Source organism: Crocodylus siamensis, chromosome 3 (assembly GCF_052110815.1).
Source record: "Crocodylus siamensis isolate JL-2025a chromosome 3, ASM5211081v1, whole genome shotgun sequence".
In the NCBI taxonomy this organism is placed as follows: Eukaryota; Metazoa; Chordata; order Crocodylia; family Crocodylidae; genus Crocodylus; species Crocodylus siamensis.
Genome location: NC_143397.1, coordinates 175,231,587 through 175,256,523, shown reverse-complemented (window position 1 = coordinate 175,256,523; position 24,937 = coordinate 175,231,587). Strand labels below are relative to the sequence as shown.

General features: G+C 46.0%; 1 protein-coding gene across 3 annotated transcripts in view; it reads left to right on the top strand.

Moving 5' to 3' along the window:
- Positions 1-24,937, top strand: part of SLC35D4 (solute carrier family 35 member D4) — a 96,312-nt gene that overhangs the window by 34,521 nt on the left and 36,854 nt on the right. For all 3 annotated transcript variants that reach the window (XM_090039809.1, XM_090039807.1, XM_090039810.1), the window contains exons 7-12: positions 6,752-6,803; positions 7,943-7,991; positions 9,979-10,024; positions 12,389-12,424; positions 19,686-19,720; positions 21,514-21,583. In XM_090039809.1, coding sequence (XP_089895935.1) covers positions 6,752-6,803; positions 7,943-7,991; positions 9,979-10,024; positions 12,389-12,424; positions 19,686-19,720; positions 21,514-21,583 — 288 coding nt within the window. The remainder of the gene's footprint in view (positions 1-6,751; positions 6,804-7,942; positions 7,992-9,978; positions 10,025-12,388; positions 12,425-19,685; positions 19,721-21,513; positions 21,584-24,937) is intronic.

Sequence of the window (24,937 nt, the reverse complement as noted above, 5' to 3'; positions counted from 1 at the left end):
AGGTCATGAGGCGCTACAGGGAGTTGGGAGCGGGGCTTAGGGGTCTGGGAGCTCAGGTGGTGTTTTCCTCGATCCTCCCAGTCTCGGGCTACGGGCTGAGGAGGGAGAGGAGGATCCACGCGGTGAACCAAAGACTGCGGCGCTGGTATTATCAGGAAGGCTTTGGCTTCCATGACCACAGCCCGCTCTTTGGAGAGAGAGGCAGCGAGCTGCTGGGAAGAGATGGCCTCCACCTCTCTCCCCTGGGGAGGAGGCTCTTCTCAGCCAGGCTGGCTGACCTGCTCCACCGGGCTTTAAACTAAGCCCGCTGGGGGATGGGGGGACTACTGCCCCTGCTGGCCCGCTGAACGGCCCTTGCAAAGCCAGCGGACCAAGGCACTTAAGGGGGCACTTAAAGGAGCTCACCCCTGCCCCAGCCCTGGCACAATCTGTGGGCAAAGCAAGAGCCCCCAAGGGCACACTTGCCTGCCTGTACACTAATGCCAGGAGCCTGGGCAACAAGCAGGACGAGCTCATCTTCCTGCTCAGTGCAAAGAAATATGATGTCATTGAGATAACAGAGACCTGGTGGGACTCCACCCATGACTGGACCACGGGTATAGAGGGCTATACCCTGTACAGGAGGGATCGTGTTGACAAAAGGGGCGGGGGTGTAGCTCTCTATGTGAAGGAAAGCTACATGTCCCTGCAAGCTGATGTTGGCGACCGGCATGGACAGCTAGAGACCCTCTGGGTAAAAATTCGTGGGGAATTCGGCACAGGGGACACAACGGTGGGAGTCTACTACAGACCTCCCACTCAAAGTCCTGAGCTTGACCAGGAGTTTGCCCGGGAACTGACTGAGGCCGCTTGCTCCAGGACCTTGGTTGTCATGGGTGACTTCAATTACCCGGACATCTCGTGGGAAGATCACTCAGCTAAATCTGAGCGGGCGCAAAGCTTTCTCTCGTGCGTGGATGACCTCTACCTGACTCAAGAAGTCTATGGGCCAACGAGAGGCAAAGCGCTGCTTTACCTGGTACTGGCTATGGGGGATGACCTAATCGGCGACCTAGTGATCGATGGGAAGTTGGGTGACAGCGACCACAAGCTGATCACCTTCACCATCCGCCGTAAAGCTGGCAAGTCAGTCAGCCACACAGAAGTCCTTGACTTCAGAAAAGCCGACTTTGACAAGCTGAAGAGGCTAGTCGGTCAGGCCCTCAGGGACCATGACCCCAGGGAGATGGGAGTTCAAGAAGAGTGGTTGCTTCTCAAGGAAGCGATCCTCAATGCACAAGCTAAATCTATTCCAACACGGAGGAAAGGCAGCAAGAAGGCACAGCAGCCCCCCTGGCTCTCCAGAGACCTAGCGGACCTACTGTGGCTAAAAAGGAAAGCCTACAAAGGATGGAGGACGGGATTCACCTCCAAGGAGGATTACTCCGCGCTGGTCCAGTCCTGCAGGGAGCAAACCAGGAAAGCCAAGGCTGCAACTGAACTCCAACTAGCTTCAGGCATCAAGGACAACAAAAAGTCCTTTTTCAGGTATGTGGGGAGCCAGAGGAAAAGCAAGGGCAATGTTGGACCCCTGCTAAACCAGATGGGGCAACTGACAACTGACGCCCAGGAAAAAGCCAACCTATTAAATAGGTACTTTGCGTCAGTCTTTCATCAGTCACATGAGATGCCCATGGCTGCTATGGGACAGGGAAATCTGGGTGAGGGGGATCCCCTACCCTCCATCAATGCTGACCTCGTGAAGGAACACCTTGAGAAGCTGGATACCTTCAAGTCAGCCGGCCCTGACAACCTGCACCCCAGGGTACTCAAGGAGCTGGCGAGCGTCATAGCCCAGCCCCTGGCACGGGTCTTTGAAAACTCCTGGCGCTCTGGTGTAGTGCCCGAAGACTGGAAGAAGGCCAATGTGGTGCCAATCTTCAAGAAAGGGAGGAGAGTGGATCCGGCTAACTACAGGCCCATTAGCCTGACTTCTATCCTGGGGAAGATCTTAGAAAAGTTTATTAAGGAGGCCATCCTTGAGGGACTGGCCCAGGCTAACATTCTAAGGGATAGCCAGCATGGGTTTGTTGCGGGTAGGTCTTGTTTGACCAATCTCATTTCCTTCTATGACCAGGTGACCTATCACCTGGACAAGGGAGAAGAGATTGATGTCATATATCTTGACTTCAAAAAAGCTTTTGATCTGGTATCCCATGATCACCTCTTGGCCAGACTGCCCAGTTGTGGCCTTGGCTCCACCACGATCCGCTGGCTGGGAAATTGGCTTCGTGGTTGGACCCAGAGGGTTGTGATTGATGGCAGTCACTCATCGTGGTGCCCTGTGACCAGTGGGGTCCCTCAAGGCTCTGTCCTGGGACCCATACTGTTCAACATCTTCATTAATGATGTGGACATTGGAGTTAGGAGTGGACTGGCTAAGTTCGCCGATGACACCAAACTTTGGGGCAAAGCATCCACGCCAGAAGATAGGCGGGTGATCCAGGCTGACCTGGACAAGCTCAGCAAATGGGCAGACGAGAATCTGATGGTGTTTAACACCGAAAAATGCAAGGTTCTCCACCTTGGGAGGAAAAACCTGCAGCACCCTTATAGGCTCGGTAGTGCTACGTTGGTTAGCACTACAGAAGAAAAAGACTTGGGGGTCATCATTGACCACAAGATGAACATGAGCCTCCAATGCGATGCTGCGGCTAGTAAAGCGACCAAAATGCTGGCGTGCATCCATAGATGCTTCTCGAGCAAATCCCGGGACGTCGTTCTCCCCTTGTACTCGGCCTTGGTGAGGCCGCAGCTGGAGTACTGCGTCCAGTTTTGGGCTCCACAATTCAAAAAGGATGTGGAGAAGCTTGAGAGAGTCCAGAGGAGAGCCACGCGCATGATCAGAGGTCAGGAAAACAGATCTTACGATGACAGGCTGAGAGCCACGGGACTCTTTAGCCTGGAAAAGCGCAGGCTCAGGGGTGATCTGATGGCCACCTATAAGTTTATCAGGGGTGACCACCAGGATCTGGGGGAACATCTGTTCACCAGAGCGCCCCAAGGGATGACGAGGTCGAACGGTCACAAACTCCTGCAAGACCGTTTCAGGCTGGACATAAGGAAGAATTTCTTTACTGTCTGAGCCCCCAAGGTCTGGAACAGTCTGCCATTGGAGGTGGTTCAAGCACCTACATTGAACACCTTCAAGAGTAAATTGGATGCTTATCTTGCTGGGATCCTATGACCCCAGCTGACTTCCTGCCCTTTGGGCAGGGGGCTGGACTCGATGATCTCTCGAGGTCCCTTCCAGCCCTAATGTCTATGAAATCATCCCTTGGGGCACTCTGGTGAACAAACGTTCCCCCAGATCCTGGTGGTCACCCCTGATAAACTTATAGGTGGCCATCAGATCACCCCTGAGCCTGCGCTTTTCCAGGCTAAAGAGCCCCATGGCTCTCAGCCTGTCGTCGTAAGGTCTGTTTTCCTGAACTCTGATCATGTGCGTGGCTCTTCTCTGGACTCTCTCAAGCTTCTCCACATCCTTTTTGAATTGTGGAGCCCAAAACTGGGCGCAGTACTCCAGCTGCGGCCTCACCAAGGCCGAGTACAAGGGGAGAATGACGTCCCAGAATTTGCATGAGAAGCATCTATGGATGCAAGGCAACATTTTGCTTGCTTTACTAGCTGCAGCATCACATTGCAGGCTCATGTTCATCTTGTGGTCAATGATGACCCCCAAGTCTCTTTCTTCCATAGTGCTAGCCAGCGTAGCACTGCCGAGCCTATAAGGATGCTGCAGGGTTTTTTCCCAAGGTGGAAAACCGTGCATTTTTCAGTGTTAAACACCATCAGTTTCTTGTCCGCCCATTTGCTGAGCCTGTCCAGGTCAGCCTGAAACACCCGCCTATCTTCTGGCGTGGATGCTTTGCCCCAAAGTTTAGTGTCATCGGCGAACTTGGCCAGTCCGCTCCTGACTCCACATCATTAATGAAAATGTTGAACAATATGGGTCCAAGGACAGAGCCTTGAGGGACCCCACTGGTCACAGGACACCTTTAATGAGTGACTTCCATCAATTACTACCCTCTGGGTCCGAACACAGAGCCACTTTCCCAGCCAGTGGATCGTGGTGGAGCCAAGGCCACAATTATCCAGTTTCGCCAAGAGGTGATCGTGGGATACCAGATCGAAGGCTTTTTTGAAGTCAAGATATATGACATCAATCTCTTCCCCCTTGTCCAGGTGATAGGTCACCTGGTCATAGAAGGAAATGAGATTGGTCAAGCAAGACCTACCCACAACAAACCCGTGCTGGCTATCCCTTAGGATGTTGGTGTTAGCCAGTCCATTAAGGATGGCTTCTTTAATAAACTTTTCTAGGATCTTCCCCAGGATAGAAGTCAGGCTAATGGGCCTATAGTTAGCCGTATCCACTTTCCTCCCTTTCTTGAAGATAGGCACCACATTGGCCTTCTTCCAGTCTTCGGGCACTACACCAGAGCGCCAGGAGTTTTCAAAGACCCGTGCCAGGGGCTGGGCTATGACGCTCGCCAGCTCCTTGAGTACCCTGGGGTGCAGGTTGTCAGGGCCGGCTGACTTGAAGGTATCCAGCTTCTCAAGGTGTTCCTTCACGAGGTCAGCATTAATGGAGGGCAGGGGTTCTCCCTCACCTGGACCTCCCTGTCCCGTAGCGGGCATAGGTGTCCCATGGGACTGATGAAAGACCAACGCAAAGTACCCTTTTAATAGGTTGGCTTTTTTCTGGGCGTCAGTTGTCGGTTGCTCCATCTGGTTCAGCAGGTGTCCAACGTTGCCCTTGCTTTTCCTCCGGCTTCCCATATGTCTGAAAAAGGACTTTTTATTGTCCTTGATGCTTGAAGCTAGTTGGAGTTCAGTTGCAGCCTTGGCTTTCCTGGTTTGCTCCCTGCAGGACTGGACCAGTGCAGAATAATCCTCCTTGGAGGTGAATCCCGTCCTCCATCCTTTCTTTTTAGCCTCAGGAGGTCCGCTAGGTCCCTGGAGAGCCAGGGGGGCTGCTGTGCCCTCTTGCTGCCTTTCCTCCGAAATGGAATAGACTTAGCTTGTGCATTGAGGATTGCTCCCTTGAGGAACAACCACTCTTCTTGAACTCCCCTCCCCTTGGGGTCATGATCCCTTAGGGCCTGACTGACAAGCCTCCTGAGCTTGACAAAGTCGGCTTTTCTGAAGTCAAGGACTTTGTGTTGCTGACTGACTTGCCAGCTTTACGGCGGATGGTGAAGGTGATCAGCTCGTGGTCGCTGTCACCCAGCTTCTCATGAATCACTAGGTCGCCGATTAGGTCATCCCCAGTAGCCAGTACCAGGTCGAGCAGCACTTGCCTCTTGCTGGCCCATAGACTTCTTGAGTCAGGTAGAGGTCATCCACGCATGAGAGGAAGCTTTGCGACTGCTCGGATTTTGCTGAGTGATCTTCCCACGAGATGTCTGGATAATTGAAGTCACCCATGACAACCATGGTCTTGGAGCATGTGGCCTCAGCCAGTTCCTGGGCGAACTCCTGATTGATTAATTGAGTCTTCTGGAGCATGGTAATAACTGCACTCCAGCAGTCTCCAGTGTCATGTGTATCTAAGTCCCTGTGCTGAAAAACAGTGGTGGGGGCACTTTAAAGCTCCTCTGACGGCCACCGCCCGGAGCACGTGTATAAATGCCCCTTAGTTGTAAATGGGTATCTTGTCATTTAGATTGGGTATGGGCAGCTAGATATGATGATAATTGCCTTATTCTCTTAAGTCACTAAGTACAGAAATCGGCATGCTATGCCGATGGGCCAGTGGAATTTGTGTCTTTTTTGTTTGATTTCTTGTTTTTCTTCTTCAGTAAACTTACTTGTCATACTTAGGTTTTGATCCCCAGGTTACCTCAATCAAAAATACTTAAGTGTTTCTTGTGGTTTTGCCAATCCCCCCGTCTTAATTTTTTTTTTTTTTTTGCAAAAGGAAATATTCTTCCCTGTTAATATTGTTACAAGCTTCTAAAGCTACCATGGTGCATTACAGAAATAAAAAGAAACATGGTTTCAGGGCCAAAGAGTTTCCATTCCGCATTGAACAGACTCAAGGAGTGAAGGCACCCTGTAAAGAAGAGAATAGATAGGGTAGGATAAAAGTTACAACAATTAAACAGTAGGCTGAATTCTCCCCTGCATCTAAACTATGCTAGGCTCAAGAGACAAGGGTGCTGTCAAAGAGCAGGTCGCAGCTCTCTGAACTTGCAGCTGTCTCACCATAGGTTTGAAAAAGAGCAGTGAAGGATTAGTGCAATCACCTGTCTTATTACCATGTCCCAATCCTATTACGGTCTCTGTGCTGGGGTTGGGAAATGGCTGAGACAACAGTCATCTCTGCAGCATTTGTGCCTACAGGCAGCTTCCTTCAACAAGAATAACTCTGCCAACCATTTAATCAGAATTTGTTCCTCTTTGAGTGGCCCCCGTGAGCCAGATGTTAAATGAGAACCTAGAGCAACATTTCATGTTTGAGACAAAGCTTGTCCATGACATTAAGTAAGGTACATTTTACACGAAAATTATTTTATCCACATGAAATTTTTCTGTTTAAATACAAAAGTGAACTGGTAAAAAAACCCAAACTTAATTTTTCAGGAAAAGATGATGTTCTATGTCAGAATGAAGTGAAATCAATGTAAGGTTGAGTGGAAACTGCCAAACTCATCTGTAAACACAGCACTGGATAATAAACTGCAGGTTTCTGTTTTCTTCCCCACAGTGTACTGTTCCTCCTCATAGCCGCAGGGTGCCTTCCTTTGTGTGACACACAGGTAGGTCTGTTTTGTAAATTATCTTTGATCTTGATATTTGGCAGTATTATTTGCAAATGGGGGACATAATTGTGCGGCTTCTACCTGAGTTCTAGGAAAATATATAACTGATTGTTGGAAGTATTATAAAAAACTGTGTTGTACTATCCATACTGCTTCTATAGCGTATATTGGTACTGCACCCTACCATCACTCTCAGACACAATAGAGACAGATCTCAAAAGTGGGGATGGGGAGGCACCCTCAAGACAGTTTCACCGCCTCATTTCTGGGACTGGTATGTGCCAAGTCAGTATGTGTGGGCAGTACTGATATATGCTATAGAAACAGTACAGATAGTACAACACAATGGTTGCTGGGACCTGTGTTCTTCCTGCAAAATTGGTGAGCAGCTGGCTCAAATTAGGTAGGTCCCTAATTATACATTATATAGGTATAACGGATAGTAATGGACCAGGACCATTCTGAAAGGCAACTGATGTGTAAACTCCTAAGATGTTCCCTGCTCCAAACAGCTCACATTTTACTGCACATTTATCACCCTTTTCTGTATTTATGGTGTGTACATACTGAATGTGCTTATTTAGCAACCATAACACAAGATATACATATGAGGCATGGCTGTGTTCTACACTGGTTTTTTATGTTTGATCACAAAATGTGATTTCTCTTATTAGGAATTCACAGAAGCCAGGAATCTTGAGGATCCTGAATGATCAATTGCTGCTGGGGTGGCAGGGAGGGAGTTTACAGCTTTTGCATGCAGTGATCCCTGTCAACTGTGCCAATTAAGGAAGATCTGGTTTCTCAAGAAGTGCAGTGCAAAGTTTTGAAAGCAGAGTGTAAAGATAGGGACCCAGATTTTCAGTGCTTACATCAGTGTAATTCCACTGAAGTCAGTAGAGCTCTGATTTACATCTGCTGAACATCTGGTCTGTGGAATATAAAGATATAGGCCAAGCAAGTGGTAGCTAGCTAGGGCTCTGTGGTAGACCAACTGAGAAACATTTTGGTTTTCCTAGCAGGTTGCTGTGTGCAGTACAGTTCCCATTGCAGGTGGTTTCTGAAATCTAATACAGGGAAATATTTGTGTTAGGTTTGTTTACATGCACATGCATTTATTTAGTTTTCTTTTGCAGTTTGATCCAAATGGCTATTTCTGGGCTCTAATTCACTTGATATGTGTTGGTAAGTTGGTCTCTTGTTCCCTCAACAAACTTCATCTTAGAAAATAAATTTATCCAAGTGAATGATGCCTTATTGTGCAGATATGTAAATGTAGGAGTCATGGTAGTAGGGAAAAGGAAATGCAGTGAAAATTAAAAGATCCTGTATTGCCCAGTAAAAAATAGGAAAGTTGTTTTTTCCTCTCAAGGTTTTTAATTTGAAAACAATATAGTAAATTAGATGTGGTAGGCAGTTAATTTTGAACCAGAAAAAGCGCATACAATTTTGATAAACAGTGATTGTTTTTGTGGGGTTTTGATGCTGTTCTTACTAGCAGATCTTCCTTGGGAAAAAAATTTAAGAATAGCTTGTGGTCCAAGCTTTACATACACACAGTGATTTTTCTTTAAAATGTTGCCCTGTGGGTTCAGGCCAATGCTTAGGATATCAATATCACACTGTTAGACAGGAGGGTGTGGTATACAATTGTGCACGCAGTAATAACAAAGAAACAGTGGTTTTCAGGCAGAGACGAGCTCAGGACGGCTGGAGCTATAAGAGCATGGGACAGGTGTTGGAGGTGGTGGTGAGCCAGAAGCAGGAAGTTAGAGGGGCAAGGAGCAGAGATTGGAGCAGGACCGGAACCGTAGTAAAGCAAAACCCAACTGAGGGTTCCAAATAACAGTTTTATTAAATGAACACTGTACTGTACAGCTTGGTTCCTACACACACTCACACAATGGCAGCAGGAGAAAGAGACTCAGTGGAAGGGTTGGAGAAGAGAAACAGAGTCCAAGTCCTTGGTTGAAGAGAGGATGGGGGTGATAGCTACCGATCCAGGCTGGGAGGGGGTCCTCAATGGCCAGGTGGGGTCTTTCTCCAGCAGGTTTGTCCAGAGGGGGGTCACCGGCAGGGCTTCTGGGTTGACAGGCAACGTGACATGGAGCAGGCTGGGTTCAGGTGATGTCCCCAGAAGTCAGTCTTCACTACCCCTTTTTATGGGGCAGACTACCTATGATCTCCTATGGGGAGGGCATGTCCAGGCAAGGTCAGCCTTGATCTAGAGGGTTCCAGATGTTCATACTGAACATGTGCAGCCTTGGCACAGTGGTGGGTTGCCTCATCTTTTGTTTCTTGAATGCTGGGGGTGCTTCCAATGGCTGGATGGTTGGTCCAGGTATTGGTTTTGATGGTGGGGTGATTTAGTAGAGGGTCCTGCTATCATTGTGTGTCACTCATCCAGTCCCTCTTTTGCTTCAGGCATTCAAGGAAAAACAATTTACATGGGAGAGGTTATAGAATTGCAACATACTTGCACAACAGGGCATGGGGACAAGATGGGAATGGATACTTGACATCACTTTACAAACACAGGCCTAAACCATACAATATTAATATGAAACAATGCAAATCAATACAAACAGAACACTATTTACCATGTTTAAAAAGGGGTTTATTACAATATTATTACTTGTCACACAACTCCTTGGGGCAGAATAAAAATGTTAGAGGACAGGTCCTACATTCTGCCTTTCAGTTTGACTAAAGCAAAGAAAAATTAGATAATGTTTTATTGCCCAGTGTTTCAATAGACTTGCTTTTTGTTTTGTGACTCTTTTTTCTTTTATAGCTAGCAAGACACACTCTGAAAAAAAGGGCTTTAAAAGACTAATGCCTAATGCTTTATTTTCCTTTCTGGACTGGGAAAATCTTTCCTTGGCAAACAAATGCCAAAATATAAATGGTAGCAAACAAATGGGTAAGAAAATCAAAGATGTAAAGCAACCTGGAAATTTTAGAGCTGGAGAGGCTGCGGACAATGAAGATGCAGCACAAACAAACAGGGAAGATTACTTTATAGGTTATTTTCTTAGCAACTGTAGACATCTGTTCTGTGAAGCTGCAAAATACAAACAGTTCCTTGCTTGTTTGTACTGTTGTAAGATTAACACAAGTTAACCAAAAGAATCATGTACTAGACCAGTTATGACTGTCATTTCAATTACAGGAGCATATAAAGTATTTCACAAGTTGTGGAAACCTAGTTCTTTAAGGTAACCATTTTTAAATTTTGTTTTTAAGGGAAAGGGATCACTATTGTTGAAGAATAAAGCTATCCACTAATGTAGAGATCAGATGAACTGTAGGCATCTCCCCCTTATCAAGATAAACTGGTCCTTGATGGATTATCTTTCTTTGAGGGCTACCAACCATGCAGCAGCGACTCGTCTTATAAAATTAGTTGTTTTGACTGTAACCTATTGTGGTATGCTTGACTGTGTGGTATGTGAAGAAAATGTATGCTGCTGACTCCAGATTTGGTTTAAACAGTCTAGTACTAATCAACCGTGACAGTTCAGGGAAAAAAAACCCCTCTTCCTGGAAGAGGCATTAAACAGAAATAATATCTTGTTTTGGACTTAGACATATGTAAATTATGCAGTTCCTATCACCCTCTGGAATATAAAGAACCAGGATAAAAATTTCAAAACACCTAGAACTTATTGAGTTTCAATAGGATTTAGGTGCCTAAGTCTGAAAATGTTTATCTCTGGTCCTGTGAACACTTTCAATTTTTATGCAACATTGTATATGTCAGCCCTTTTCAAATCAAATGAGCTGAAATATTTCATATCATTACTTTGCAGTGGCCCCTTTGGATGTGGATATTCTGTGGGCACCTGTACATGTGACAAAAATTGCCCGTTTTTGCCATTAATTGCATTGCACTTTACACATATAAGGCTTTCTGGCAATTTTTAAATGTGTTTGTTACTTTGCAAATTAAACCACATCGCCATGTAGTTTAGTTTACAATGTAGCTACTTGTAATGTTGCAGTCTTCAATCTGACAGCTCACCCCTTGACCACAGGAGAGGTGGGCTGAAGGCTGAAGTGGTTAGGGGCCCGATACTTTTTTTTGCAGAGCCTGCCCGCCTCTTCTCACAGCCAGGGGGCAAGCTGCTGGCAGGCTGAGCAGCCCCTGGGCTGCGGGGGACCCTGGTCCTTGCTCTGCAGTAGTGGTGCCCCCTGGGGCCAGCTAGACAGGCTGCTAGCAGGCTGGGGGCTGCCCCAGCTCAGAGGCGCCTGGTCCAATGCTTCCCCAAGCCTGCCCAGGCTTCCAGCGCTCTGTGTACCACCAGCTGCCAGCACAACCAGCCACCTTCCTGCTGCCTTCTTGCATTGGCCCAGGGGCAAGCCAGCCCATTCCCAGGTGATCCAAGGCAGCAGGGACAGTGCATGGGGCACTGCTTCCCAGGCAGGCTCTGGGAAGTGTTGAATCTGGCAGGTGCTGCCTCCAAGCTGGGGCAGCATCTGGCCCACTAGCAGCCCACCTGGGCAGCCTCAGGGGGGTGCTGCCGTTATGGAGGGAAGGACTGCCTCCCCACCCTGCCCAACCTCCTGTAACTCAGGGGCCGCCCACCCCATCTGAAGCTCACACAGGCAGACTCTGGCAGAAAAAAAAAAGCAGTGAGGGGCCTGACCCTTTTTTTTTTCCCCCACACTGCCTTCCTGCATTCAGGGGGTGAGCTGCTGGCAGGCCCTGAGCTGTGGGGGTCCCCAGTTCTTCCCCCTGTAGTGGTGGTGCCCCCTGGGGCTGCCTGGATGGACTGCTAGCAGGTCAGATATTGCCCCAGCTTGGAAGCAGCACCCACCAGATCCAACTCTTCCCCAGTCCTGCCTGGGGAGCAGTGCCCCGGGCCATGCACTGTCCCCACTGCCTGGGACCACCTGGGAATGGGTTGATTTGCCCCTGTGGCAGCATGGAAAGGTGGCAGGAGGGCGGTTGGGTGTGCTGGTAGCTGGAGAAGCTGGTGGGGATGGTTCATGGCATGCTAGAAGCCTGGGTGGGCTTGGGAAAGTGTTGGGTCAGGTGCCTCTGAGCTGGGGCAGCACCCAACATGCTAGCAACCCACCCGGCCAGTCCAGGGGTGCCATTGCTGCGGAGGGAAGGACCAGGACCTCGCACAGCTCAGGGGCAGCTCATCCCACCAGCAGCTCACCCCCTGGCCATGGGAGAGGCGGGCAGGCTTCATGAAAAAAATAAAGGAACAGGTAACAGAAGCCCCTAAATTGAAATCACACCATTTAAATTTAGGGGACTAAACCCTCATAACATACACAACTGCACCTTGTTAATAATATATAAATTATGATTAGGCTGAAACTATTTTCAAAATCAGTTTCCCTTTATTTTTGGACATTAAAGAACTCAGTCCTTAGTTAGAGAAAATATCCAGGACAAACAGGAATTTTGCCTTAGTAATGACTATTGAGCCCCAAGCTTAAAATTAATGTCAAAACCTTTTAAATGAACTTATTAGAAATAACATGTTAATGTCTTAAATTGCTGCTACATACAAAGTACTATCCCTAAACTGCATTACTGAAAAGGCTGTTTTTATTTTTCTCCTCAGTGACTTGGACCAACAATACATAAACTATATATTCAGGTAAAACCAAGATATTTTTGATACACAGATGCTTGTTGTTATGTGAAAGCTGTTTTCATTTTTACCAATGTGTTATGTAGGAAATGTCCTGCAAACCAAATGTATGTACATATAAAGGCATAGTTATTAGAATAATAATTTTGGCTCTTATGTCAGATGCACCTGCCAAGTTATGCCTGCAAAGGTAATTGTGCGTTAAATAAGAAACATGTGTCACTTTTGTCATGAGCGATCATTACTTTCCAAAAGTAATATGTACAGAATAGCTTGATGGAAGAAAGCTTGGAGGAAAATGAGATGTTTATGATAGACACATTGCATACATCAGGACTTGAGTGTCTATTAAATACTGCCTTTCTACAGGGCAGATAATTCAGATATATAGCAATTGGCATGAACTTGGTGATATCATACTATATCATTATTGTATTTTAGTGCCTAAAATGCCTTTTCGTGAAGCAGAACTCCCTTGTGTTTATACACTGTACAACCCCCTGCAAAATTGGTACATGTCCTGGAGAGCTAACAATGTAAAAGAAATGCTGTCCCTGAGCATGGCTGCCCTCAGACTCTGCAAGTCTTTATTTGAAGTAGGACATACAAGGTTATAGCTAGATCATCCTAATCAAACCACCCCGTTCTCCCTTGCATGCCTGCTCTGACTCTGTCACCCCTTTCCTTCTTGGGAGAAAACATAGAGTGATAGTGGAGCATAGAGGGTGAAATCCATAAAGGGGCTTAAGCATTGTGGTGACTTAATTGTAGGCTTTGGGGACTGGAGGAGGAATGGTAGAGGCAAAGATTTGGGAAAAGAAGTGAGAGACAATACTATGGTAGTCTTCCATTAAATGGGTGACAGTGATGCATACATGCCATTACACAGTGTTGGAGTGAGATGAAGCTGAAAGGGAAATAAAATAAGAATCTGAATTAAGAACAGAGTTGGATAAGAGATTAGCTAATGATTGAAAGCATGTTATGAGTGGAACAGGGTTTGTCAAGTGTGGGGAGAGAGTGTGTGGCTCTTCTATGGGTGGGCCTGATTCAGATAAGTCAGTAACACTTGCTCACTTGACTACATTATTTCTTCACTCAGTATGGATCAAGCTGAAAAACATTAACAGTTATGTTAAATGTAGTCACACAGAAACCTCCATTTTTCACAAAGAAGGTACAGGAACCAGCCATTAATGATGACTTTGCGTGTGCCAGTGGCTGTGTAGTAGTGCAACATCTATTTGGGTGATGTAAGCTTTTGTCCTAAGGAAGTTAATTTGTTTTCCTAGGACTCCAAAGTGAGAAGCAAATAGAGTTTTGCCAAAGGAGACAGACATATGCTTATGGCAATAATTGTGACAAATGGTCCCTTTATATGACTTGCAGATGTGCTGTTTATTCACAAAAATCATCTATTATAAAGTCTTGAATGAGTGGTTCTGCCAAGAATGTCTCCTGAAGGGGCTATTTGTATAATTCTGAAAGGAAAAGCAAAGCAAACAATAAAATCCTCTTCCTTGTAATTGACACCTGCCTTAATATGAAGCTCTGTTGTCACTTAGTTGAAAAACTACTACAAATGGTCTGGAACCAGAAATTTGTTTGCAACTTGGATTGAAAACTGAAGGTCAGACTCTGTACTATATAAATTGGGGCAGACAACTGCATCTATGAGGTTGGGTCCAGCAGAGAATTTGCCCTTTAGTTCAGTTCTATTTTGCTTGAATGTAATAACATTCATTTGATCAGAGATGGGCAGTGAAGTCTTCAGATGCTTTTTTCCCCACCCACATCCTGATACTTTAGAGCTTGCTTTTTCTCCAAAAAACTTTCAAAACAAATATTAACAAAAAAGGAACCAAGAAATATGAAGGTTTGGGAAACTTATGGCATAAAGCAATTTTATTTCACCTTCCTGTCTATAGACATGGACTACCTGTATTTTTTAGAAGAGCCTTGTAGCTAAGAAGCTGCAGGATTTGCCAGTGGAGCTATAGCCAGCATTCCAAGCTTAATGATTTTCTTTCTTTACAGGCAATGAAAATAAGTGAATCAGAAGAGGTTGCCTTTTCCCCTTCTCAAAAACAGCAAATGTTAGTGGAGAGCAGGCTGCAAAGATTTCATTATCCAGGGTTTTATAGCTCAGTTGACCTTCGAAACTGCTGGTAAAAAGCAAATTCTAGAAAACAACTTGTTTGAATTCTTTGAAGAGGAGAGGCAGGGGATTAGAAACATATTTGTTCACTTTGACTTTATGAGTTTTGTTGCTTGAGGGGGTTGTTTTGTTTTGTTTTTAAACAAAACATTTGGCTCCGTGGCGACTGGGTCTCATCTAGAACAAGGAGATTTTAAAAAGGATATTATTAATACATTTTAATAAAATGCTCTTTAAAACTGACTATCTAGTCCTGGTCAACCATAGGGCAGATCTGCCACTAAACACAGGCCAAGATGGTTAAGTTTTAGTTGACCAGGAAGTTGAGAATTTGTCAGCCAACTTGTCACATGTTAACGTGAACACTGCCTTGTGCATACTCATCTTGTAGAATGTGTTAGTTAGCTCTTAGTGCTAATACCACTGTTTGTATCCCAGCTGAGGCAAGGGCTTTGTCTGAACTCCTTAATTGGGAAGTCTGAGGTGTCAGGTTCTGCAAATACAAAGTACTTTTCACTGGCTTGTCTATGTTAGCAGGGATCATAAAATTTCTCACCATTGCAATTAAGTGCATTTTCATTCTGTTACAAGTAGTAGCAGTGGGAATAGTGTTGGCAGGATGCTGAAAACAAAATGGAAAACATTATGCCACTGTATAAATCCATGGTGCACCCATATCTTCAGTAGGGTGTTTAGTTTTGGTCTCTATCTCTAAAACAATTTATGGAATAACTGAAATGGTACAGAGAAGAGAAACTGTCATGTTGAAGGTGACTGAAAAAACTAGGATTTCAGTTTGGCAAGGAGAAGGCAGAAGGGTGGATATAACTGAGGTTTATAAAATCACTAGCCAATTGACTATCAAGAATGATGTGGGGGGAAGGGGGCTGGGATGGGGTACTGCCACCTAACGCCCCATGCTGCCGCTGTTCTGCCTCTTGCCTCTGTCCAGTCCTCAGTGCAGCTTCAGCATCATGGGGGCACTCCCCCATGCTTGGAGCACTCTGGCTGTTTCCATCAGCCAATCAGAGTGCGAATAAAGCCCATTGCCTGCCAAGAATGAATGGGGAAGCAGGTGGGGATGGAGGCCTGTGCCCCCCACCAGGCCTGCTCCCCTCTTCCCTCCTGCTGCTTGGGGCCTGAGCCTGTTCCTGTGGCCCCCCCCAGCTCCATCGTCGTCACCTCCTAGGAGCAGCACTGCTGGCCTCGCCCGCCCTGTTCGGTCTGCTCCATTGCCCCTGCCTCCATTCTCCGTGTCCCCACCGTCATGGCAGTGTTCCAGCACTCCTCTTGTTCGCACTCTGATTGGATATTTATCAGCCAATCAGAGTGCAAAAAGAGTGTTACAGACAGACTTAGGCTTTTATAATGTTAGAATGATTGTATGGACAAGCTGCATGGGGAAGTGTTATTCATCCAGTCCCAGAGTACAAGAACTAGGGCACTCACTGAAATTAACAAGGGATAGGTTTTAAAAAAACAGATAAAGTACTCGTTTTACGTAGCACTTAGTTGGTGTATGGCGTTCATTGCCATAAGAGGTTGTAGAGGCAGTTGGTATGGCCAGGTTCAACAGGGGATTAGACAAATTCATGGAGAAGAGGTCCATTAATAGTTATTAGCAGATACTCAGGGAAGCATCTGCTAACATCCCTAAACCAGTGATGGCTGATGCCAGGGAGGGTATAAAAGGGAATGGATTATTCTAGATAGGCCCTGGACATACACTATCCCTCTAAAGCATCTACTTGGTGCCACTATTAGAGACAGGACACAGGATTAAATGGACTGTTGGACTGACCCAGGGGGGCACTTCTTATATTCTTATGTTGGTGTTTATAGCTGCATGTTTTTAACCCTGATCAGGGAGTTGACTGTGCAGAAGTATGTGAACACAGCTTGACAGTGTTTATCTTCACAAGGTCAGATGAAAGATTTAATTACTGGTTATCAAAGCAAAATTCTACTCAGAGGATACATAATACCTGGATGGATCAGATTAAAATATTTTAACCTAGCTGCTAGATGCTTTTTTAAAATAATAATGCCTTTAATAAATTAGTATATAATAAGCTGGTAAAAAGAAAAGCATTAAGATTTAAAAAAGATAGAGCCACCATATCTGAAACTACCTAAGTTTCCTAAAATGCTGTATTCCAGCATGTGCTAATTCCTTTAAAAGCTGGAATTATTTTTGAGGGTGTTCGTATTTGGTTGGGTGTTAGAAATATGGAGAGGAATTTCCAAGAGCCAAATAAAAATGAAGAAGGATTTGTTAGATGTAGAAAATATGGCATTTTTCTTTCCCTTATCACTCCCAGTATCTGTCTCAGAAAGCCATACCACCATTTAGGTGATGTTTCTTAAAACCATATTCTTGAAGTGTATTAAATCACACTTTCACCAGTCTGAAAATAACTTTTCAACCACATAGTCCAAATAGCAGTAGAGAAATAAAGGTGGGCTTCTCAGAACTAAGAAGTTCAGTACCAGTATCAAAAACTGTTGCCTTTACCTGGTCCTGCTGACGCGCTTCCTCATACCTGGTTTGTTTTCTTCATCAGAGTAGCCTACTTTCTCTTCAGTGTTATTCTCTCCTTCCTCTTCTGAGAACACTTTGCTGGAATACAGCAACAAGACACAGCTCCCATTAGCTTTGGTCAAATTTAACAGGACTCTGAAAGATCAGGGAGACTAACACAGTTCATGTACCAGGGAAATTTATATTTTCCTCTCTTCTTTTTTCCTTTGTTACCCTTCCAGTTTTTGTGATGTTTTGTCATTGCTCACCATTCATACACTGCTAGCATACCACTTGCCTGTGTAGATTTTAAATATGTAAAACTTGACTTTGATTAAATATTGGGAACATTCTAACCTTTGGGAGTGTCCAGATGAGCATGCATGTGTGTTTCCCTGAGGACAAATAGCAGCAGTACATAGTTGTGCCACTGCTACTTTTTCCCATGAAACACCCATGCATGCAGGCTCTGGCACACAGCGAGTTGACCCAGGTGGGGTAGGGGAGGCTGGGGCCAGCACCTCAGCAGGCACCAGAAGCCTTACCTTGGGTCCTGGGGGCCTCTTGGGGCGGCAGTCCAGGTGCATGGAGCCTGCCCAGCAGCCGGAGCATGGCTCTGGCTGGCTAGGCTTTGGTTTTGGGCAGCGCATGCTGCTGCCACATGTGCCACCATGCTCTTTTTTTATGATGCAGGTTTTTTGACACTGGGATCGCCCGTGTCAAAACCCCCCCACTGTGCTGCAAATTAGCATGCTGAACGCCTGCGTGTGCAGTTTGCGGTGCCTCAGATGGGTGTGTGGCACCACAAACTGCACCTATGTATTCGTCTGGATGCACCCTTTATGGAAAATTTGACAGCTTCTGGACACTAGTAAAACAGGTTTAGTGTTCATTACAATTGCAACATGATCTACATGCTGTTATCTGGCTTGTCTTGTCATGACTTAAAGTGCTTTTTTTAATTTTAATCAGCACACAGGATAAATCAGAGTGAATTAATTTATGAATTGCCACATAATTTATGTGTTCCAATTCTTCACAAGACAGGATTCAAACTGGCTATCTTCAGAATTTGCATCAGTTGCTAATTAAAAGACATCCATCTTCTAGCTGAGTGTAAAGCAGCTGACTATAAAGATCCCATCCACTGGAACATGAGTGTGTGGTGGGGAAATGGGGTTGAATATTTGGTGAGGTGGGCAAGGCCTGATGTAGTAAGCTGGAGAAGTAACACCAGCTTACAGATGTAGCTTCAGTTCTATCCTCCTCTCTTCCCTACATTATGACTGGTAGAGCTGGGAGGTGAAGAATGAGCAAAAAGTAGTGCACATCTGTAAGCTGGTGTTATTTCTCAAGAAGTGTGGCTCAGAGGTCCTTCCCAGATTCCTGCCTGTGGTAGGTTAGCAGCATGCCACTGCTTACACAGGGTACTGAGCAGAAGTCCAAGATGGTCCTTAGTCTCTTTTATTCTCAGTATAACTGATGTTTGGAATTTGTTTTATAAAAAGGAGCTGGCAGTCTCTGGACTTGTGAGGGCTTCAGATTTTGAAGAAACTGCACTGGTAGAAATTTCTGGTAAAGCCCATCCACATAATATCCGTATTTAAGAAGAGCTGTTAATCCTTCATATTGAACACAAAACAGCTGTACTGGGTTTTCTGCTCTGGGAAAGGGCAGCTTTGTGGGAACAAATTGCCTTTCCAGCAGAGAAGCATACCAGATCAAATCCAAAATATTGAAGGCTCCGAAGTCAGGAGGTCAGGTCCATCTACCTGTTGTCTCAGTTGTGGTGGTTTTTTTTTGGTTTTTGTGGGGGTTATTTGGAAGTCCCTGAATGCTATATGTGATCCTGTAATTATACAGTTTCCCTTCCACCAATCCAGTGTGGAGGAGAGAGTTGTAGTAGAGTTCACTGCATTTTCAATGCCATCTAACTCACTAGCTTAATCTGTCTCTCTTCCCAAGGAAGCAGGTTTAGTTTTCCTTCCATGTTTTCTTTGGATCTGAGCTTGGGATGTCTACAAGAGTTATCAATCCCTCTTGGTAGCAGACAACATTTCTTACTGAACATTTTCTAATCTACACAATTTTATTTTATCAGTAAAAAATGTGCAAAGCGAAAATGGGGTACGTAGCACAGTCACAGGTCTTGCTACTGTTGATGCAGTTTCACTTGTCCTTCTGTTTCCCCCATTTGGTGTTTCTTATTGTGTAACAAGTAAGATGTCACTTTCTGCTTTGCTTTATTAAGTAGTAGACTTGAGCATGTCAGCCAGTCTGGGGGAGTAGGGGTTAGATCCTATGAAACAAACTTTTTTTTTTAATTTATAGATTATTTGAGCAATTGCCAACAGTTTGCATACGTAGACACTTGGAATAAAAAGTAAAAATTTTAATTACTTGATTATGTTACTTAAAGGCCTGTGCTGTCCTAGGGATGAATTTAATCCATTAATGAAGCATTAGATACATAGATGTCCTTTTGTGAACAAATATGAAATTTACATATTCAGTACCTTTCAGAAATATCACATCCAGGTCCCAGCAAGTACCTCTTTCTCTCTCTCTCTCTCTCTTCTTTTTTTTAGCATGGTGCTTTTGGCCTCTGCATCCCATCCAGCAGGTAAAGTGAACCAGGATGTTCTCTTTTATTTTAGGCTGAGTTTTCATTTTTGATGTCTCTTGTTTACTGTAAAAACTATGCAGCTGCAGAATCTTGAAGAGTCCACTAGAAAAATCGCACAGAATTGTTTGAACAAAGTCAAAGGGCCTGATTGTTGAACTTTGGAAGCTTTATTGTCCAATTCAATGATGCAGTGTGTAAAACAGCAATTGGAGAGATTCTTTTCTCCTATCCTTTCATTGATTTCTCTGTCCCCCAGGTTTTAATAGTATCCAGTGGACTATCTGGTATACTATACCTGTCCTTTGCAAAGGAGTAATATGAGATTCTGATGCATGCTTTAGACTACAGTCTGGATTTTAGCTAGCTGAGAGCTTGTCATACAGAGTCATATTTCAGCCTTCTATATGTATGGTCCGTCAATCAGAAAGTCAAAGGATAAAGCATCTAGGAAAGCATGTAGGTTTTCAGCTGGTGACTAGGCTTGGTGCTTTACAAAGCCGTTTTGTTTACAGTGTCCTCTCTCCCTCAGGAATAATGTAACAGAAAATGCTTCATAAAATAGGCACATCTTTTCAGGGGCACATCCAGGATGTCCCAAAGGGGGTTGTGGGAGCAGCAACCCCTGCTCCTAGCCTTTTCTACTCCACCAGTGTGGGCAGACCAGGCTGTAGGAGCCTCTAGGGAAATACTCCTTCCCTTTCCCTTGCTGCTCAGAGGCAGCGCCGTCCCTTCATCTTCTCGCTGCCCAACTCTCCTGCCTGCCCCTGCTGCATTCTCCATGGTTGGGGAGCAGGGAAGTTCTGGAGCCAGTCAGGCTGAGCGGAGGCTGGACTCAGCAGCGGAGGGGACAGTGACAGCAGGGCAACTAGAGAATTCCCCTCAGCCTGCCTGGAAGGGGAATCCCTGCTCATCCCTGCTGCCCTGATCCCCATCCCCAGCTGAGCCCAGCCCCTGCGCAGCAGGCAGGAATGGCTCTGGTGCTTCTGGACAGCAGGGAATGGCAGGTGGAGGTGGGGTAGGGATAGGGGGAAGGGATGGGGAGAGGGTGTTTCTTTGAGCAGGAAGGGGAAGAGAGAATTTTTACTTGATTTAGGAACTTTAAAAAGTCTCTGGAGGCTCCCATGGTGTGGTCCAATCCAAAGGGGAGGCGGGGTGCAGCCACGCCACTGCACTCCCTTTAGATCCACCCCTGCATGTTTTAAAAAATGAAAGGAATTTTTTTGAGAACTTGTAGAGGCTGCAAGGGAAAGAGCTCTCAAGTTGAAGCTTTCTGGTCCATACCCCTGGAAATGCAAAGATACCTTGGCCCTACAGTGTATATTTAGAAGAACTTCTTTTTTAAACCTTCTGACTTGCACTACGTGGTAGAATTTACTGTGCAAAGATATATGTAAATATTCCCTTTTGCACAGTATGTAACCAAAAAATTAACTGATTTCAGTGGGCAGAAATCACTTTGAGGGCCTCAGGCTGAAAGGTGAATAGACCATGTGCTGTTCATTGGAAATTTCAGTCTCAATGCAGTCATTTGTAGAACATTAGAAATGTATTAGCAAAGACTACTCTTACACTTTCTACAACTCCTTTTCCTGTTTCAATAAGATTGGAGCCAGCTAGAACAGAGAATATCAGGAAAGACGCATTAAAAAGAATGGAAATGTGGAAACTTTGGTAAATGAAAGTTAGGTACCTTTGAAAACTCAAATAATATCCATTTAATTGCTGTCCCCCTGTTGTTTGTAACTGTGTTCTTTCCAGTTTCCCACTGAGTGTATTGCTTTGTCCCTCAGGTGATCTCCTTAGTGCCTTGGACTTTCCATTCCTGTACTTCTACAGATTTCACAGCAGCTGCTGTGCCAGGTAACCTCTGTAATAAGGTATGCGACTGTTATGAAACGTGGGTGGATCAAGGATTTTGAAAAGGGGAGGTGCAGGAGGTGTGATGCATTATTCCAAAACAAAATTAAGATTTTTCTCTAATAAAAAAGGACACTAGAAGCTTTACTATTATGCTAGAAGCCTAGAGCTGTATTTATTCAGTTTATGATCCAAGCAAAAACATATATAGCTGAATTTGTGGGGTGCTCGCTGCTAGCTCCAGTGCGGGGCAGACACCTGTAGTGCTGGGCAAGGCTACAGCTGTTACCATGTCAAATGCCTCCTAGCTCTTCTCTGTCCCCACTAAATTGCATACCCCCTTGCTCAGCACCCTCATGCCGCACTGAGTCCTATCGTGCCCCCTCACTGTCCCCATGAACCCAATGCATCCTGCACATATTCATCCCTTTCACATCTCAGCTCCACCGACTCTTTGCCATCCTTCTCACACCCCACTGAGCATTTCCCTTCCCCTCTGAGGGTTCAAACCTCACTGCAGCCCCTGACACCGCTGGGCCTCCCTCACCCAAAATCCCTCTTGCTCCCAATCCACCTCTCAGCCCATCTCACCCCCACAGACCTCCACCCAGCCCCTTCTCACCCCACATCCCTTTACCCCACAGGGCCCCCTTCTCCCAGAAACCTTGTCTGCTCCCCTTGTGGGCCCCCAATCCTGGGGGTGGGGTTGTAACTGGCCCTCCCACACCTCCACATAGCATGTCTATAGCTGATTAATGTTGTCTTCTACCCTCAAGATAACAAACAGTTGGGGTCAGGGGAGGACTTGCTTCAGCCACTGGGAGTGCTTCTACTTGGGGAAACCAACTTCTCATTCACCCATGCCTGGTTTATGCCACTGCTAGTTCAGCCTCCCACAGTCTCCCTCATCTACTGCAATGAGTAACTCAGGAAAGGGTCACTGCAGTAGCTTACTACTTCACCTCACCTTCACAACTCTCTCCTGCCTTTGACTGATGCAGAGCTCAGCCTGCTTTTAGACCTGCCCCTTCCTTCCCTGTCTCTGATTTGTTGTAGGTTTGAATCCCCTAGGACAGTGGTCTCCAACCTTTTTAAGTAGGAGATCACCTTTTGGCATTTAAAAGCAGCCCAAGATCTACTATGTGCCACCCACACCCGCCCTCACGGCCCCTTGGCCCAGCAGGCAAGTCTGTGGGGAGGGAAGGGGGGTGGCAGATCGAGGCAGAGGGAGAAAAAATTATTTGCAGGCATGCCCCCCCCAGCAGGTAAGTCTGGGGAGGGCGGGAGGGGAAAGGGCTGTTGGGAAGGCGGGGCATGCACCCCAGGAGGGCACGGGGGACATGTACCCCAGTGTCTGCATGCCGGCTGGGCTGGCTGCTGCTGCAGGCTGAGGTTGGGGTGCACTGGGTGGCGCTGGGAGCGAGGCTAAGTGGGGTGCTGCAGGCACCTAAAACTTGGCCGTAGCCCCTTCTCCCAGTGCTGCCGCTGTCCAGGGTAACTTCAGTGCAGTGCAGCCCAAACCACCGCTGTGCAGAGCACCCAGGCTGTGCAGGGCCTGTCCCTGCTCCATCCCCACTCCCTCCCTCCTTCACAGCTGCTGCAGCCGCCTGCACTGCCTGGCATTTGCAGGGGGGTAGGATGTACTCCCCTGTCTATCTGTGGCAGAGGCAGCTGCAGTTGCGAGCTGGGCTTTGTGCCCTGAGCCCTATTGCAGACCGCCTAGGAGTGCCTTGATGCTACATGTGTCCCGCCCTGGGCTGAGCCTTGTCCCCTGCCTGCCCAGCAGTTTGATGCACATGGCATCGGGCTGCTTCGGGGTGGGCTGCAGAAGGGCTTGGGGCATAAAGCCCAGCCCGCAACAGCAGCTGCCTCTGCCATGCATAGATGGTGGGCACATGCCCCCTGGGGCCTCTTCCAGTGTGCACACAGTGGTGGCCCCGTGAGCCCCTGGATGAGCTGCCTGGGCTTGGTCCTCCTGCCACCCACCTGCCCAAGGCGCCACTCAACTTACCCCTGCGGCACTCTGTCCCTCACTGCAGAGGCCTCGATCTGGCCCCTTCCCTCCCCCACAGACTGACCTGCTGGGCTGGGGGTGGGGCGCATACATGCTTGCACAGGCGAGTTCAGCCCCCCACCCCAGCCTCGGATCAACTGCAAGAAGCTCCAAGATCTACTGGTCAATCTACCAGTTGAGATTGACCCATTGGTGACCTCTGCCCTAGGAACAAAGCCACCCTGTGCAGGTTCTTAGGAAGCACCAGAGCTTACTGGACCTGTTGGGGGATGAGCAGAGACATTACCATAGGTATAAAACAGCCAGGATAACTATAGAAGAAAGAAGAGCTTGATTTAGAGAAAGATCAGGGGTCATTAACAATTATGGGGCGAAGAGATTAGCAGAAATCAAATAGATAATAGTGAGCCATGAAGTCAGTTAACTTCCTCAACTCTGCCTAAATAGAAATGTGTCTGTCCTGGCTGGGCAGTTCGTTTATTTTTTGAAGGGAGTAGGAATCAAATAGGGAGTATGACTGCACTCCAATGACTTCCCCTCCACCCTGGATATGCCTCAGTTGTGAAATAATGGTTCTGTTGACTTCTAAACTTGAATCTCAGTTGAAAGTGAGAAGCATGTAACACATGGGTTAGATGTACCAACCTCTGCTGGAACAAGGCAGTAAAGCTGTAGAGGAATGACTTCCTCTGGAAATGCAACTGAGGCCTTGAAATTCAACTCCAATAGTCCTTGTTCCATCATGCAGGGTGGTGTGCGCCTTTTATATGTTCAAGTATGTTGAGACCAGGAGGAGTTCCCTGCTTAGAGTAAAATATTTTGTACATAGCATGAGAAGGCTTTGATGGAAAGAATCTTTGAAGTACTTCCCAACTCAGCTTAGTCTTTGTTAAATTTGCTGTTTGCTGTCATTTCAAAATATTAGTCCCCAGAATGGTTAGTTTGCCTGTATGCCTTGTTATGTGGCAGAATGTGTTAGGTGAGTAAAAAGGGAAGGCTTTAACAACTGTCTTATTATTTTCCATAGCAAGAATTCACAGTCCACTAATGTCCTATGAGAATTACATCAGCATGCATTACACAGTTCCTTAGTACTCTGAAACTTTTATCCATTCTTAGATCTCTAGATTTCTTCTAGTTAACCAATCTAAAAAAGTAAATATTCTTAACTTTTACTTCTCTTTCAAAATGAGACAAAACTATTTGTTATTTCTTGGGACGTTTCTTACTTTTATCTTGTTATCTATTTAAAAGGGTTGATATAATGTGAAAAACAATAATAGTCATGATTATTTGAGTGCTGCTCATGATTAACTAGCACCCTTAAGACTTTGTCTGCATGG